A 15,794-nucleotide genomic window follows, 5' to 3' on the forward strand; every position below is an offset into this window, starting at 1 on the left:
ACCCATTCTACCCCGGATCATCACGGGTTGTTTTATTGTATGATAAACAACTCCCACTCATCGTTTATTGTTGTTATTAAGCGGTGCAGTAGTCTATATTGGCACCATCTTAGTTTGGTATGCTTTGACATAAATTTGGGCCCAGTCAGGATTAATATTATTTGTAAAGGTACAATTTTTCCATCTAAGTGGTTTAAAGTTACCAGAATGTAGTATATATTGGTGCCTTTTTTAATGAAAGTAAGTTTCAAACTTTCAACAGGAAGAACATGCGTATTTGATATTTCCAATTTGAGAGATTTCAGGCATTATTGTTCCCCGCCGCGCGAAAGCGCGAAGCGGGGGATATAGTATTCACGACCGTCCGTACGTCCCACCAGTTTGTTGCCGCGATATCTCAAGAACTAAACACTGGATTGTCTTCATATTTGGAGCTATGGTGTATATACGGACTCCGCAGACACCAGTCAGTTTTGGTGACCTTGACCCCATTTTCAAGGTCACAGCAGGCAAATCTGCTTTTGGAGTTGGAAAACGGTGTTGCCGCGATATCTCAAGAACTAAACACTGGATCGTCTTCATATTTGGAGCTATGGTGTATATACAGACTCCGCAGACACCAGTCGGTTTTGGTGACCTTGACCCCATTTTCAAGGTCACAGCAGGCAAATCTGCTTTTGGAGTTGGAAAACGGTGTTGCCGCAATATCTCAAGAACTAATCGCTGGATCGTCTTCATATTTGGAGCTATGGTGTATATACAGACTCCGCAGACACCAGTCGGTTTTGGTGACCTTGACCCCATTTTCAAGGTCACAGCAGGCAAATCTGCTTTTGGAGTTGGAAAACGGTGTTGCCGCAATATCTCAAGAACTAATCGCTGGATTGTCTTCATATTTGGTACTATGGTGTATATACAGGCGGGGGACATTTCGTCACTTTGTGACAAATACTTGTTTTTTTACTGAATTCAAAAGCCAATCAAATACCAAAAGTTGGTATCTACATCATAAGTACTTTGAAAAGCAGCAAAGGGTAATAATCTATTGTCTGTTTTATGATATCAAACACTTGAATGAGACCTACAGGTTCCCAATTTGGACTGGAAAAGGTATTACCACCAATGTTAATATTACTTCAACAAGACAAACTTACACAAACAAATTCCTCAAAATCTGCAGCATGACTATTTTTGGGAAAATTTCTCAAATTATTGGAAACCTTTCTAGAAACCACAAAAGGAAAGTCCTTTCGGAAAGAAAAAATATGAACATGCTCTGGTTGCTGTGTTGTGCCAACAGTAAAGTTTTCATTTACAATTTTCAGTTGTCACTAGTTTCCTGATCCTGGAAATTTTTAATGATGATCACATGAGAGTAAATATCAGTCATTTCCCAGTGCTCCCTTCACAACTGGTTTGCATAAAAGAAAGCTGCCTTCTGATTGGCTCATGTCGATTTCTTGTCAATCATTTCATTGGTCGGTCAAAATTCGCGAAAGGTCGTTCTGACGTGACCTGTTATGGGATGTCCTCAGATCTTTGTTCAGCGGTAGCGAAATCTAAGATCTGATTTTAATGAGATTGGCATAATGTTGAACTATTAATTCTATCGCTTTTGTTACCCCACACAAATTTAAAAACCATCTGGTTTAGATCTCTCCGATAATCTCCAGGGGTGGTATGTTGAGTTAAAAAGATCAAGGTCAATTTTGGAACAAGCAAAGACTTAATGGTAATAGTTCTGTTCATCCATCTGTTAATTATTGCCTAATTTTCAAGTAATATACCTTGATAGTTGAGTCTTATCCTTTCATGTTAAAACGTAGGAAATGTTATCCCAAGAATCCTGAAATTATCTGGGTTCCATACAAATTTCAAGGTTGAGACAAACCATACATCACTATTTTTCATTGAACCAATCCATACAACCTGTTGTTTTTTTTCATAAATAATTTTTAACCAGATGTATCAGCCATTAAGTTTAGAGTTTCAAGATACATTCGGTGTCGTCTGCATACTGTGGTTACTTCATCCATTGATACGCACGGAAAGTGTTCGCAGGTTCGATTCCCCACATGGGTACAATGAGTGAACCTTATTTCTGGTGTCCCCAGCCGTGATATTGCTGGAATATTGCTAAAGGTGGCTTAAAACAATATGATTTGCTCACTCACTCACTCACTCATCCATAGATATGCCTTTGACATTATCATGATTATCATTCTTCCTGATAAGATTGACAAGTACCCCAGCACATAATAAAACCACGGACCTATATACAAGTCCGTGATAAAACTACATATGACAGAAGGGGTCTCCTTGTCTACAACCTCTCTGAACATTATTGTTTGGAAACATGTTTCCATTTATGATTAAGCTGGAATTAATATCATAGAAAGTAGAAACTCATGTACAAATAATCTTCTTCTTTTTTCCAGACTATAAAATGGTAGGCTCTTATTTACTATCAACGTATTATGAGAAGACTAGATTCCAAGCATACCATATATTTTGTAACTCTACAATGAATAAGCTTTTAGAAAATACTACATGTTAGTTTCTGAAAAAAATATGTACATAGGAAAAAATCGCTTTCAAAAACAGAACATTTTGCTCAATTTTTGCACATTTTTCTTCCAATTTTACCATTTATTATTTTGCTTATGACATTTTTTTCATGTCATACGATAACTAGTATAATGATCAATATAACTCTGCGTAATTTTGTTTTATTATTTTCACAAATAACACTTGTAGAGACATTTTTGTGCAACATGCAGAAATCCATGGTCCACTGACAGGCCGTCACGCATACGAGTGACCCCCTCTACACGTTACATCCTCTACTGATAAGAAGTACTGGTGATGCATCAAATGGCAGTCTGGCAAAAGAAATCTGGCCCTAACTCACAAACAACATGACTTGGCATGGAATTCAAACAGTGACTGAGATTTGAAATCAGTGTCAGATAAGCCATGCTCTGGCATAACATCACTGTTGACAAGAAAAGACAGCCGTCACTATCTGATGTATTTTCGTAGCTGATCTTATCAAGCTGTTACGCACACGCACACCTACACATTGTTTCTAGTACACATATCTTTTTTGCACTGTCAGCAGCCATTGATTTGTGTCAATTTGTAAGGAAATTTGGTGAAAGTATTTTTGAGCTAAACAAGTGTCTTATAGATATATGTGTATAAATTTTTGAACAACAGCAATGTAGAGTGGACAACATGGAGGGAATTCATGGAGGATTGGTTCTGATTATTTGTAGATACCACTTTGTTTTCTTTGTTTGTTTGTTGTTTAACGACGCACTCAGCAATATTCCAGCTATATGACAGCGGTCTGTAAGTAATCGAGTCTGGACCACACAATCCAGTGATTGACGTTATGAACATCGATCCACACAATTGGGATAGGATGACATGCATCAACCAAGTCAGTGAGCCTGACCACTGGATCCTGTTAGTCGCCTCTTACGACAAGCATAGTCGCCTTTTACAGCAAGCATTGGTTGCTGAAGACCTATTCTCCTCGGATCTTCACGGTTCAGATACCACTTTGTAATGAGTTCTGATTGGTTAATAATATTTGGTGGATTTTTAAATAAAATTTCTTTTATCTGTGGGAAGGTGGGGCCGCCTAGTTGTTCAAGTGTTTACTAGTCATGCTAAATTCAAGGGGTCGATTCCCGTTTGGTTTTACTTTGCAATGGTGTTGCTGGAAGATGGCTAAGAGCTAAGACCAATCTAACTTACCCACTCTGTTTTAACTGTCACCTTGAACTTTCCCGGCATGTGGTTGAGCAATGATAATGGTTAAAAGGCTTTGAACTTGAAGCCAATGAATATTCACATGTCAAAGTGTCGCTTTTATTAGCTCATAAACTACCAGTATGTTAAAACAAAAGGATTTTTTTTCGCTGTGACTTTGAGAATATGAAAACATCATCTTCAGGACACACTGGGTTTGACTCCGGCAGTCAACATTGTTAAGTGCAGCTGTACCAAAAGTAGCGAATGTAATGTCATATACGATTCCAACCTTATCTTATTTTTTTATTTAATATTTCGATTTGCATACAGTTCCTACCTGACACAGATCCACTCAGACACTGGCCAGGGGTCGTGGCCTAGTGCTTTAAAGTGCCACACTAATTGTGAAGAGTTGCATGCCTTAGCTGTGACAGGATCCGCTGATGGTGGGTTCAAATCCCACAACCCCCATTATGAGCCTTAGCCTGTCAGCACCATACCATGCTCGTGGGTTTCACCACAGTTGTAAATATACATTTACAATATCCTACAATATCACATTTAGCTTTCCCCCCATGGTACGATCTCCCATTGTGATATAACTTGTAAAGGGAGTGGCCATTGGACATTCTGGCCGGAGCTGGAATTTTGTATGGAGACTGGATATTTTTTCAGCTACCACTGCAAAACCAGATGTATTTTTTAATGACAAGTATGATTTCTTTAAATTATCCTGCAACAATCTATTTTTTCTTATTTTTCAACAGTCAATCATTTTCTGGGAAAGTTTCTTTTTTTCGAGGGGCAGTCGGGTAGCCTAGTGGTTAAAGCGTTCGCTCGTCACGCTGAAGACCCGACATGGGTACAATGTGTGAAGCCCATTTCTGGTGCCCCCCGCCGTGCTATTGCTGGAATATTGTTGCTTAAAGCGGCGTAAAACCATACTCACTCACTCACTCACTCTTTTTTTCGATGAAATCCCCAACCCACCCCCACCCCCACCCCCCACCCCCCCCCCCCCCCCCCCACCCCCTCAGAATAACAAATGATCGGTCCCCAACTGTGATACTGAAAGAATTCTTCATAACCCAACTCACTTACTCCAGAATTACCTGTGTCTGGTTACCAGACTCTGGTAATATATTTTGCATTTACTTTCATTCATTACTCGTCACAAAAATAACAACAGCTGATTGTTGAACAATTTTTAACTACCATAAGAGTTCATTGGAGATGTTACATTCGTGTTGTTTTTTCACGTTTCTCCCTGATAGCCTCCTTTTGAAACAATGTTGGGTCAGTGAAGGTCGTCTGTTATTAATGACGGTCTTATCTTACGTTTCTGTCTCACATAACTGACAGCAATAGTCTTGCTAACAAGGCCGAGGCCATGAGATGTATTTAGTGTTCCGAGATGGACAAAAACTTGCATCATTCGTTCTAGAGGACAGATCTCATTTGCTTACTGGGTCTCCCCGTGTACCATGTGATCCAGCTGACCCCACAGGATTATATGTTACACGTTGTAGTTGCCCGGTAACATGGATGAAAACTTAGTCAGTCTCGGCAAGTAGGAGTCAAGTCACACCTTCGACCTTAATAAATTATTTAGGTCCATGGTCACACCAAAACATCATATTTGTATACTAAGGCCTAATATTTTTTTTTTTTATTTTTTTTTTTATGAATTATATTATTTAAAAAATTAAATTACTTTTGACGGGGGGGGGAACATAGATGATTTTGTCACCAATGTCAAAACTTGTTTGTTTTTCATTCATTAGTAGCAGTTCTAGTCTAGTTGAAATACTTTTTAATTTTTATTGGGCCACCTACATGTACTTTGAATTTTAGCGACAAAAATTGTGGATATGTTTGTCACAATAAGCTGCAGTTCTTTAGATGAGGGCCTGATGAGTTTATCCAGGGCCTGCATCTTCTACATGTTCTAAAGTCTGTGGGTCCTGATGGCATCCTGGCAGGTTTTTAATTCAAACTCTGCTCTGGTTATTATAATTTATAGACGTAAAATATAATAGTTAACTGGGTGACATAACAGAAATGTGATTTGGGGCAAAAAAAATTGTTTGACTTCTCCATTCTGAGAAGAAAGTGTCTTGGGGCAGTGACTAAAGATACTCTGTCGCTAACGAAAATCACCGGTATCCGACTCAGCTTTTAGGGTGTTTACCAATCTTGCACTTAATAATTACCCTGATTACACAGAACCCCATAGAATCCTGGGTTACAATAGGTCCCTAGCAACCTTTGCTGGTCGTAAGAGACGACCAAATGGATTGGATGGTCAGACTCAGTTACTTGGAATGGTACGGGTCACTGAGTTGATGTTAAAAGACAAACAAACAGGTGTTTTCACTGTTTTAACTCATGGCAACAATTACAATGTGTACCCTTGGAGCAAAGTGATACAAGGTGATGTTAATGTTAAATATGGGACGATGGGGTAGCCTAGTGGTTAAAGCGTTTGCTCATCACGCCAAAGACCCGGGTTCAATTCCCCACATGGGTACAATGTGTGAAGCCCATTTCTGGTGTCCCCCGCCGTGCTATTGCTGGAGTATTGCTAAAAGTGGTGTAAAACCCTACTCACTCATTCACTACCTAACTCACTCATGTTAAATATTGCTGTCTGGAGTAAAAGTGGTAAATGGCTACGTGACGTACTTCAAGCCTGTGACTGCCAACAAGCCTGCATCACTTCATCATCAGCTTTCCTCTCACATGCGACTGACATGCCGTGACAAAACTAAAATTCTGTTCAAAGGCATAAACCTCAACTCACTCAAACATCGCACAAATTATTCATTAAATATTTATGGTTGTTCTTTATTTTTCAGAAAAAATTACCAAACTTGCTCAGAAGCTGTTTCTTGTGGTATCAGAAGAGAAGGAAATCGACGACACAGACACGGAGAAAATTGAGCATGTAGAGTAACGCGTCAGTTGTCATTGTCACTGTTTATAGTACAGCCTATATTGATGCTCAGTGTTAATGAATTGTCTAGCATTGTCTAGTTGTAAGCACGTTCAGTATCAGATTCTGTTTATCCAGGGTACATAATCTATCTGAGACTTAGTTTTTAGTTGTGATAATGAAGGTTAAGAAAATAAGTTTGCTGTTTGTTCAACCTGAACATTTAGAACAAGAAAGTCAACAGTTTGAACTATCAGAAATACCGTATTTTCTTGAGTATAGTGCGCACCCATGTATAATGCGCACCCCCCTCTAGCGGGGTCAATATTTTGGAAAAAAAGAAATTTGAATATTATGCGCAGAAAAATATTACACCGTACCCCTTCAGCAAAGTCCGGCAAACGAACGGGTGATGAGAAACTTCGTCAGTACAAATTCGAAATTTGAGATAAAAAATCACCAGACATGTTGATTTACCGTTTAAATTGTAGTTTTTGTTCAGCTAGGCATTGTTTTATATCCAGGGATTAAGATTACCTTGTGTATTTTCTCGTAAACTAAGCGGGACACAGCAATCAGATGTACACACGTTTTCTTGGAATCTATCGTTGATTCGGTCAAGACACACCCAATGATATTACTTTACATTATTTTAATGCAAGGATCAGCAAAAGTTGTATCTGAAACTATTTTTTTATCAAGAATAATATATTCCAATATCTTGTTAATTTAGATGCAGCTTTTACTAAACATATTTAAAATAATAATAACCCTAAGCGAAGCAGCTGCTGGCTATTGCCGGGTATTATTTTTTACATGGAACCAGTCTGACCAGTCACGGTTAAAGGTCCCGTGCACGTGATCGCGAGAATTACGTGTTGACATAGAATCGTCCAACAAAAACAAATATGACTTATAACGAATCAAAGAATGGCATTTATGATATATGTATCCATTTTCTGTCAACTAAAGTTCGTTTCAAGGCGTCAATAGCAGTAATCTGACCGTGGTTGCTGTTAATAACGGTGAGTTGTGCGATCTTCCGATCGCTTCACACACGATTTCGCCGAAATTAATTAAAACAATATTAAAAGGAATTTTGAATAAAATTAATGAAATAAGTTACAAACATAAGTCCAGATATACAAAGAACACTTTTTATAGCCAAACAGTGTAATTACATGAATAATTTGCGAACTTCAGTATGGATTTGTTGACATGGTATTTGCGGTGTTACGTGCTCACGGTAATGTCTTTCCATGTGGGGAAAAAACATCAAAACTCATTAATTCGTGTATAATGGGCACCACCTTACGATTTTTTACTTCTTGATTCAAGTATCGATCACAGTCGCGCACTAAGTAAAAAATATTGATTCTGACCTGAAATGTTTGCTTTGATAACTGTTCCACTAAACACTAATCAGTAGTGCAAGTTAATTGTGAAAACATACATATTTTCATTTGTTGTGCCATACTTAACACTGCCAACTGTAAATCAACAGTGTGCCAGGTATTTGGCCATCCTCTCTATGAAAATGCAAGTATTGTGATACATATCGGATCATGAGTAGGGTATTGTGATTCGTATCTGATGGCACAGTTGGTGTATTGTCCATGCCCTAGTAAACACTGCCTACCGTATTCGACGTAATAAGAGCCCACGGTGATATTTGCTAATATATCATCTTCCCGAGGCAAGAGAGTTAACTGACTTTAAAAGTCCAGTTTCCACCCTTGCCGAACTAGGCTGGAATTCCTGGGCTTGATCGTAGCGCCACCAGTGGCTATTACGAGTTATGTCCTTTCTATGCCTCTCCTTATTGACCAATCAGATTCAACCTCTCGTATCACTTGCATTTGCTTCCAACAAAACAGTGGCGCCCAGTTAAGACGATTGATCGATAATCAAGATTTTTTGGTGATAAAACAAGTCTTACATCGCGAAGTGCATCAAATCACGTGAGCACCTTGATTAAAAAACATGAAAAGATTTAGAAAATATCTGTTGACGAGTTAGCGGTGCACATGCTTTGCAAATCCTGCAGTCGACTGAAATCTGCATGACACTTTATGAAACGGATTTCAATTTCGTTGCGCGATTTTGATTGGACTATGCATAGACTCGTTAGTCCAGCCAAGATGTAACTCCATGATACCAGCCTAGTTCGGCAAGGGTGGAAACTGGACTTTTATAGTCAGTTAACTCACTTGCCTCGGGAAGATGCTAATATATGGGCTTGTGAACAATCCCAATTCCTTCCGATTGATCAATGTACACAAGGCTTATATATTCGTGTATAATACGCACTCGTGTGTTATATGCACCCTTAATTATGGGCAATTAAATTCTGGAAAAATATATCTGTCGTGTATAATACACAAACATCTCTTTTGTATCATTTCAGGTTTTCAGGATAAACCACGAAATTTACGATCTTTTAACTCTGCTTTTTTTTCACCAAAATTTTATTCTAATAAGAGCCCTCTATTTTTAACTTTAAGAGCGCCCTGGGCGCTTATTACGTGGAATGCGGTATATTTTACAGATCTATTGCCAGTGGATCAACATTGTAGACATCGAGATTTTAACATGACAGAAGCACAAATTTTGTTTGTTTTATGTTGATTTTGTTAAGTATTGTGAGACGCACAGCTAAATGTATAAACTCAGATATTACTACTAACTTACGACTTATAGTTTGAAATTTTGAATATTTTACTGCTTTTCTCAGGAAATATTGTTTGGGGGATTTGGTGCATTATTCAATATATTCTGACCTCTTCTCACTAAAAAATCCTAGAAATATGAATGTATTGCCATGGAAAGTATCACAAACCTCATTTTCGACACAAAATTTCACTTTATGAAGCAGACATGCTCAGAATATTCGAAAACATTACCTACATAATCAGATCTCTCTTTGGGACCACGATGTTAACCTTTACAAGATTTTGGTGTGTTCAATAGAAGTCAACCAAACTTGTACATATATGTCCAGGACTGACATTGTTTTGTTATGTCAAATTCTGCGCACACTGGAGAAAATCTCGCCTGTCTCATACACGTAAATGACTATTGTTACTATGGTGTTTTAAATGAATCTCTCAGACTTGAACTGTGTGATGATGTTATGGAGATGCTAGTCCTATACAGTCAATGCTAATCAGTTCAGGGTAAACAGAATGGAGTTCTTTTGCCAACTGGATTCTACTCTTCATTAAATTATGTACAAGAACTGCCATTTGCTAGGTAGATGTGAGTCCAATTCAAGATTGGTTTTACCTCTTTTCTGTGAATAATTATGTAGCTTGTTTCTGATTACTGAATATGGATGGATGATGACCAGTCGTCTGAGGTACTGCAATTCGCTGTGCAGAGTTGTATCCCTTGGGCACACCAGGAACCTATGATTGTGGGTTCAAATCCCAGTTATGTTTCTTGGTTTGTCAGCACCCTGCCTGAGCTTGTGGGTTAAGACCTGCATCACTTTGGGCTTTCTTCCCACATCAAGACATGACGTGATATATTGAAACATTGTTCAAAGCGGTGTTAAACCCCACTCACACAGTGTATAACAGATTATATGTGGCAGTATAACAGCAGTGAAGTTTTTTAAACTGTATGATCTACTACAAACACTCACGACAGGCCCGGTGGAGTATAAGCTTGCTCTTTTTAGCTAAGATGTTTTTACTTGAGTTTATATTTATATCATATATTTTAAAATACTTAAAATTAAGAAATTGAAATATCAGTCTTGCCCTTAATTTAAGCATTATATACCCGTATGAATGTGTAATTTGATATGCTGTGAGTGTACATTGTAACTGTTATGTTTTTAGGAAACCCGTGTATGACATTATGATCATATGAATCAAAAGACTTTTCAAATTTATGAAACAACTGTAGCTGAGCTACAGACCCTAACCTTTTTATTTTATTATGGCAGACATATTTTTCTCAATTTGCAGATGTGCCAAACAAAATGAGAAAATTCATCATTTAATTGAAATATGTTTATTTCAAACTATTAATTGTATTAGTTTTGTTTTACCTTTAATTAGCATGATGACGGACCCTAATTCCCCTTATTATCAACATGGAATGTGCTAACTTTATCAAATTCTTTCTTATTATACTATTTTTAAGGTTTTTTCGTTATGACCGACTTGCAGTGAGCCCTATTTTATGACCTTGAAAGCTTTGTAAACTTGGATAAAAAGTTTTCTGGTATAATGGTGAAGTTAACCACAAAGGTCACATAGCAGGATTGTTGAAATATTTATTGGAATGTTTATTGGAATTGGAGCCATCAATCTGGAATATCAGGAACAAGGACGTTGGTTTAAGGCCTGGAGTGCTGCTGTCAGGGGGTATCCACGGTGATGCTGTTAGACCCTCCTCTGTTGGGGGGGACACAGTGCCTGAGTCTCCCAAATGGCAACAGTGTAGGGAATCCCTCAAAGAAGACTCGGAATGTTTGTTTACTGATTCTAGATGATTATTATGATGATGCTTTGTATTACCGGTACATATTGATAGCATATGATCAGCTTTCATATTATTTCAAATGATTATTATGTGTGGAATATTAAATGTATTATGAATTTGTATTGATACAAAATGGGCATTGTTGACTTCTCTTACTTCCCATAGTCAAATTCTATTGTTTTCATATTTTTTTGTATGTCATGAAAATTACGTTTTTTTTGTACATAATAAGGTTTATTTATAATAAGAAAAACAACCAAAATAGTTTCACCATTGATTGGAAGGAACTGATCTGGTGTTGGCCAAGACAAAGAACTTGACATGGTAATAACAAAAAGTATTGAAAACTATTTAAATTATTTGCATACATTATTAAAGTCATCATTTAACAAAATTCATAAACCATTTTAAATTAAGTAAGATGATATTGTCATGCAACCAGTCAGGTCAGTGTGCACAGTATGTAACGGTGTACCATAACATGTTGCTAATATTGTGGGGTTGGTCTATCTCCATGGCATGGCATTTAGGTTGTGATTGCATGGGTCAAGTTGTGGGGTTGGCCTACATTCGGTTATGTGTAGTATGACAGCCAGTGTGTTGGTTCTCCATTAATCGTTCTACATTCAGAGACCAGCAGTATAGGATGAATATAGCTACACAGTAACCAGTCATCCTTGTATCGGTACACCTGCCTTGTATCGGTACATATGCCTTGTGGGGGCTGGGGTGGCCCAGTCGTCTAAGGCGCCGCGATTCGCTGTGCAGATTTGCGTCCCTTGGGCACGCCAGAAACCTATGATTGTGGGTTCGAATCCCAGTTCGCCCTGATTATGTTTCTAGGTTTGTCAGCACCATACCAGTGCTCGTGGGTTTCACTGAAGTGGTAAACGTCTGAGACCTGCATTACTTCGGGCTTTCCTCCCACACTAAGCTGACACGCCATGATATAACTGGAATACTGTTAAAAGCGGTGTTAAACCCAACTCACTCACTCACTCACTCACTCACATATGCCTTGTATTGGTACACCTGCCTTGTATCGGTACACCTGCCTTGTATAGGTACATATGCCTTGTATCGGTACATACACTTTGCCACTGTACCAGAGATGGATCATGAGATGATATAAGTGTTTTTATCCTAGTCCTTGACCTCCTTTGAACTTAAAAACCAAAGTTTACAGATAAGTTTGAAAGTTTCAATATGTCATGACACGGTTAAACCTTCCCAGGGCATTAGTGAATGATGGAGAAGTAAATTAGTTATGAGGGACACGGATGACTCAGTCTTCACAGAGTTGCATCCCTTGGCATGCCAGGATCCTATGATTGCAGGTAAAACCCAGAGTCACCTTGATTATGATCCTTCACCGTGCCCGTGGGTTTCACCAGTGCGGTCATAGACCAGAATCTTTTCATAGACATATGTAGCTGAAATAGTGTTTAAAGCAGCATTAAACAGAACTCACTCACTGACTCTACTGTAATCCTTAAGCACACCAAGTGCAGTGGTGCGGCCTGGGCGATATATGTTCTGTGTTTTGATCACGGTGCACTCTCAAATCTCCACTGGTGTTCAGTAATTGTTAATAAGCTTATCAGCAGGTGGCTGCAGTGGAGCCAAGATTAATGTCATATGCTTACCATATGTCAGTCCCTTCTATAATTAACAGCTTTACAGTTTACACTGACGTAAGGGACTGGTCATTTATTATAGGGGTGTGTCAAGAAAGTATGTCTCAGCGAAAGAAATTGGGGTTGTCAAAATTAATTTAAAAAATTAAATTATAGAAAAAATTTAAATAGGGCAGCAAAATATGACAGTCCTAAGACCAATCCAAATGTTTGTTATTTGAATACAAATATATGCACCATAGTCTTTAAAAAGAATTTTCTCAAATTATAGGATATATCAAAAGGACCATTTTCATTTTTAATTCATTGGCGACATACGCAGATTATTGTAATAGAAAAAGAATGATTTATTACAGTTTCCAAAGCTCATTATGTCCTTAAAGCATTATCACAAGCAAAATGAACAATAGTTTCACAATTCACACTGGAAATCAAAGAATGTTTGCTCAAACTGGATTAATCAAAGTTTATGATATTTTTGCACCATTTCAAATTTAGGTAGAGTTGCTTTAGAAGAATATATTTCTTAATGATTCATAAATGTTTAGATTCTGGCAAGGGACTGCAGCCATTAATCATTTTCTTTGTAGGGGATGTGTAGCTAAGATGCTTGGGGCCTGGGCTTTAGTGAATGATATCTGCCAAATGTCATCGACTGACTGATAAACTGAAAGTACTGGGCCCACTTGCACAAAGTGATCTTAACGCTAAGATGATCGTAACGTCCATACTTTAACATAGTCTAACAGTCATCTTAGCACAAAGATCGCTTTCTGCAAGTGGACCCTGGTCTTCATTGATGTAAAAAAACAAAAATTGTTTGTTTTGAATGAATAGGAAAATGTTGGTCTTAAACTACAATCCTAACATTATCATCATAACATTTTTGTATTGCTGTCATCTGTGTATCACTTCAGCAATCTCTCCATATTCATTATGAGGGTGGCATTGTACAAGTATATAAGCACTTTTCATCTTCTTGGGGAATATAACTCGATGTCGTGACCTGCCACAAAAGCTCTAAATCATCGAAACAGTATCCTTGCCCATGTGTGTCATGTTCAGTGTTATTTATTATTCTCATAGGAGAGGATTTGATGTCAAATTGTCAACTTGTCTGTGTTTAGTACTGTTAATTATTTATGAAGGTGGGTGGAGACTTGCCATGTTTTAGTTAACTCTGTGTCAATAACCCAAGTGCATTGTTGTGGTGAAGCTAGTGGCACAGATTGTAATAGAAATGAAAATGGGTCTGTAACTCAACAAATTTATATTTCTTTTGGCATATAGCTGTTTGGGTAGGTTGACTTCGCAGAAAACTAAATGCTAATTTAAAGTGCTGAATGTTTAATAATATTCACTGTATATTTCACAGGACATGTATTTACTTCATTCAGAAAGATCCTGGGTAGAATAGGTCTTGAGCAACCCATGCTTGCCGTAAGAGGTGACTATGCTTGTCGTAAGAGTCGACTAACGGGATCGGATGGTCAGACTCGCTGACTGGGTTGATGAATGTCATCGTACACCAATTGTGTGGATCGATGCTCATGATGTCAATCACTGGATTGTCTGGTCCAGACTTAATTATTTACAGACCACCGTCATCTAGCCGAGTGCGGCGTTAAACAACAAACAAACAAAACTTCAGTCAGAGAAATTCTTGATATAGGTAGATGTGGCCTGCAACTCATTAATTAGGCCTTTAAATTTTATTAGTTGGTTACAAAACAATTAGCCTAATATTCAATGCAGGTGATCGGGGAATATAAGTCCACTTCCAACTACTGATGAATGAAAAACAAAGTCATAATCACAGAAGTATGATTCATAATCCAAAAGATAATTGATAATTATTTTTTATGAATATTCACAATTTCTTACAGAGTTAATGAAAACAGTTGACCAAATATTGTCAAAGGTCAATACATATTTTATATTTTCATTGTCTTTTTTGGTTGGTTGGTCTCGTAAATTAACTATAAAATAACTTTATTCAGTGGCATTTAGAAGTTGGTGTGATGAAGTAAGACAGGTTCTATGGATGAACAACTTCTTTATTACAATTAGTGCGACGTTTCGGTGTAGATCCTAACTTCCTGACATCACTTGCTTGATAAAGGTGTTAGGATCTACACCGAAACGTCGCACTAATCGTAATAAAGAAGTTGTTCATTCATAGGCCTTATCTCTAATACATTGTGCATGAATGATTTATTACCAAATTAAATGTAATATATCAATATGTATGCTATTTTTTATCATGGTACCGGTATATGTGGAATAACATGCCTAGTGCTGTATAGTGTTTAATGTGACCACATGACCTTCATGTTCATTCATACCAGCTGCTCCCTAGGGCACGCCAGAAACCTATGACTGTGGGTCCGAATCCTGGTTCGCCCCGATTATGTTTCTAGGTTTGTCAGCACCATACCCGTGCTCGTGGGTTTCACCGAAGTGGTAAACGTCTGAGACCTGCATCACTTCGGGCTTTCCTACCACATTAAGCTGACACGCCGTGATATAACTGGAATACTGTTAATTGCAGCGTTAAACCCAACTCACTCACTCACTCACTCACTCACTCACTCATACAAGCTGCAATATACAACATTGGGTAATGTGTTTGGCTTTTGGTAAAAGCTATGGTTGTTGGTTCGCGATTTGGTACATGAATTTGGTACCTTGAACATTGTGCCTGCTTCACATTGGTGTCGGAGCTTGTGTTCATCTTGTGTTTTGGATGTGTTCATCTTGTGTTCATATTGTGTTTATCACTTGGCAGCCTATTTGAATATGATCTGATCTCCTTGAGCTTGTGAAATTCCATATCATATGAACACGCCCACAGAATTCTGACATCCGAAGAGGCTGAGATGTAGGTAGAATGTATAACAGCCTTGACAGCCTCTGATTTAGTGTAGTAAACAGGGCCCCATTCCACGAAGTGATGGAAACTCCAA

General features: G+C 38.0%; 1 protein-coding gene across 1 annotated transcript in view; it reads left to right on the top strand.

Moving 5' to 3' along the window:
• The window catches only part of LOC124137961 (Y+L amino acid transporter 2-like), a 56,709-nt gene extending 49,639 nt beyond the window's left edge, over positions 1-7,070 (top strand). The window contains exon 12 of the mRNA XM_048397651.1: positions 6,621-7,070. Within this exon, the coding sequence (XP_048253608.1) occupies positions 6,621-6,718 (98 nt within the window). The 3' untranslated portion in view covers positions 6,719-7,070. The remainder of the gene's footprint in view (positions 1-6,620) is intronic.
• Positions 7,071-15,794: the final 8,724 nt, after the last annotated feature.

This window comes from Haliotis rufescens, unplaced genomic scaffold, assembly GCF_023055435.1.
Source record: "Haliotis rufescens isolate VD_foot unplaced genomic scaffold, xgHalRufe1.0.p SCAF_17, whole genome shotgun sequence".
In the NCBI taxonomy this organism is placed as follows: domain Eukaryota; kingdom Metazoa; phylum Mollusca; class Gastropoda; order Lepetellida; family Haliotidae; genus Haliotis; species Haliotis rufescens.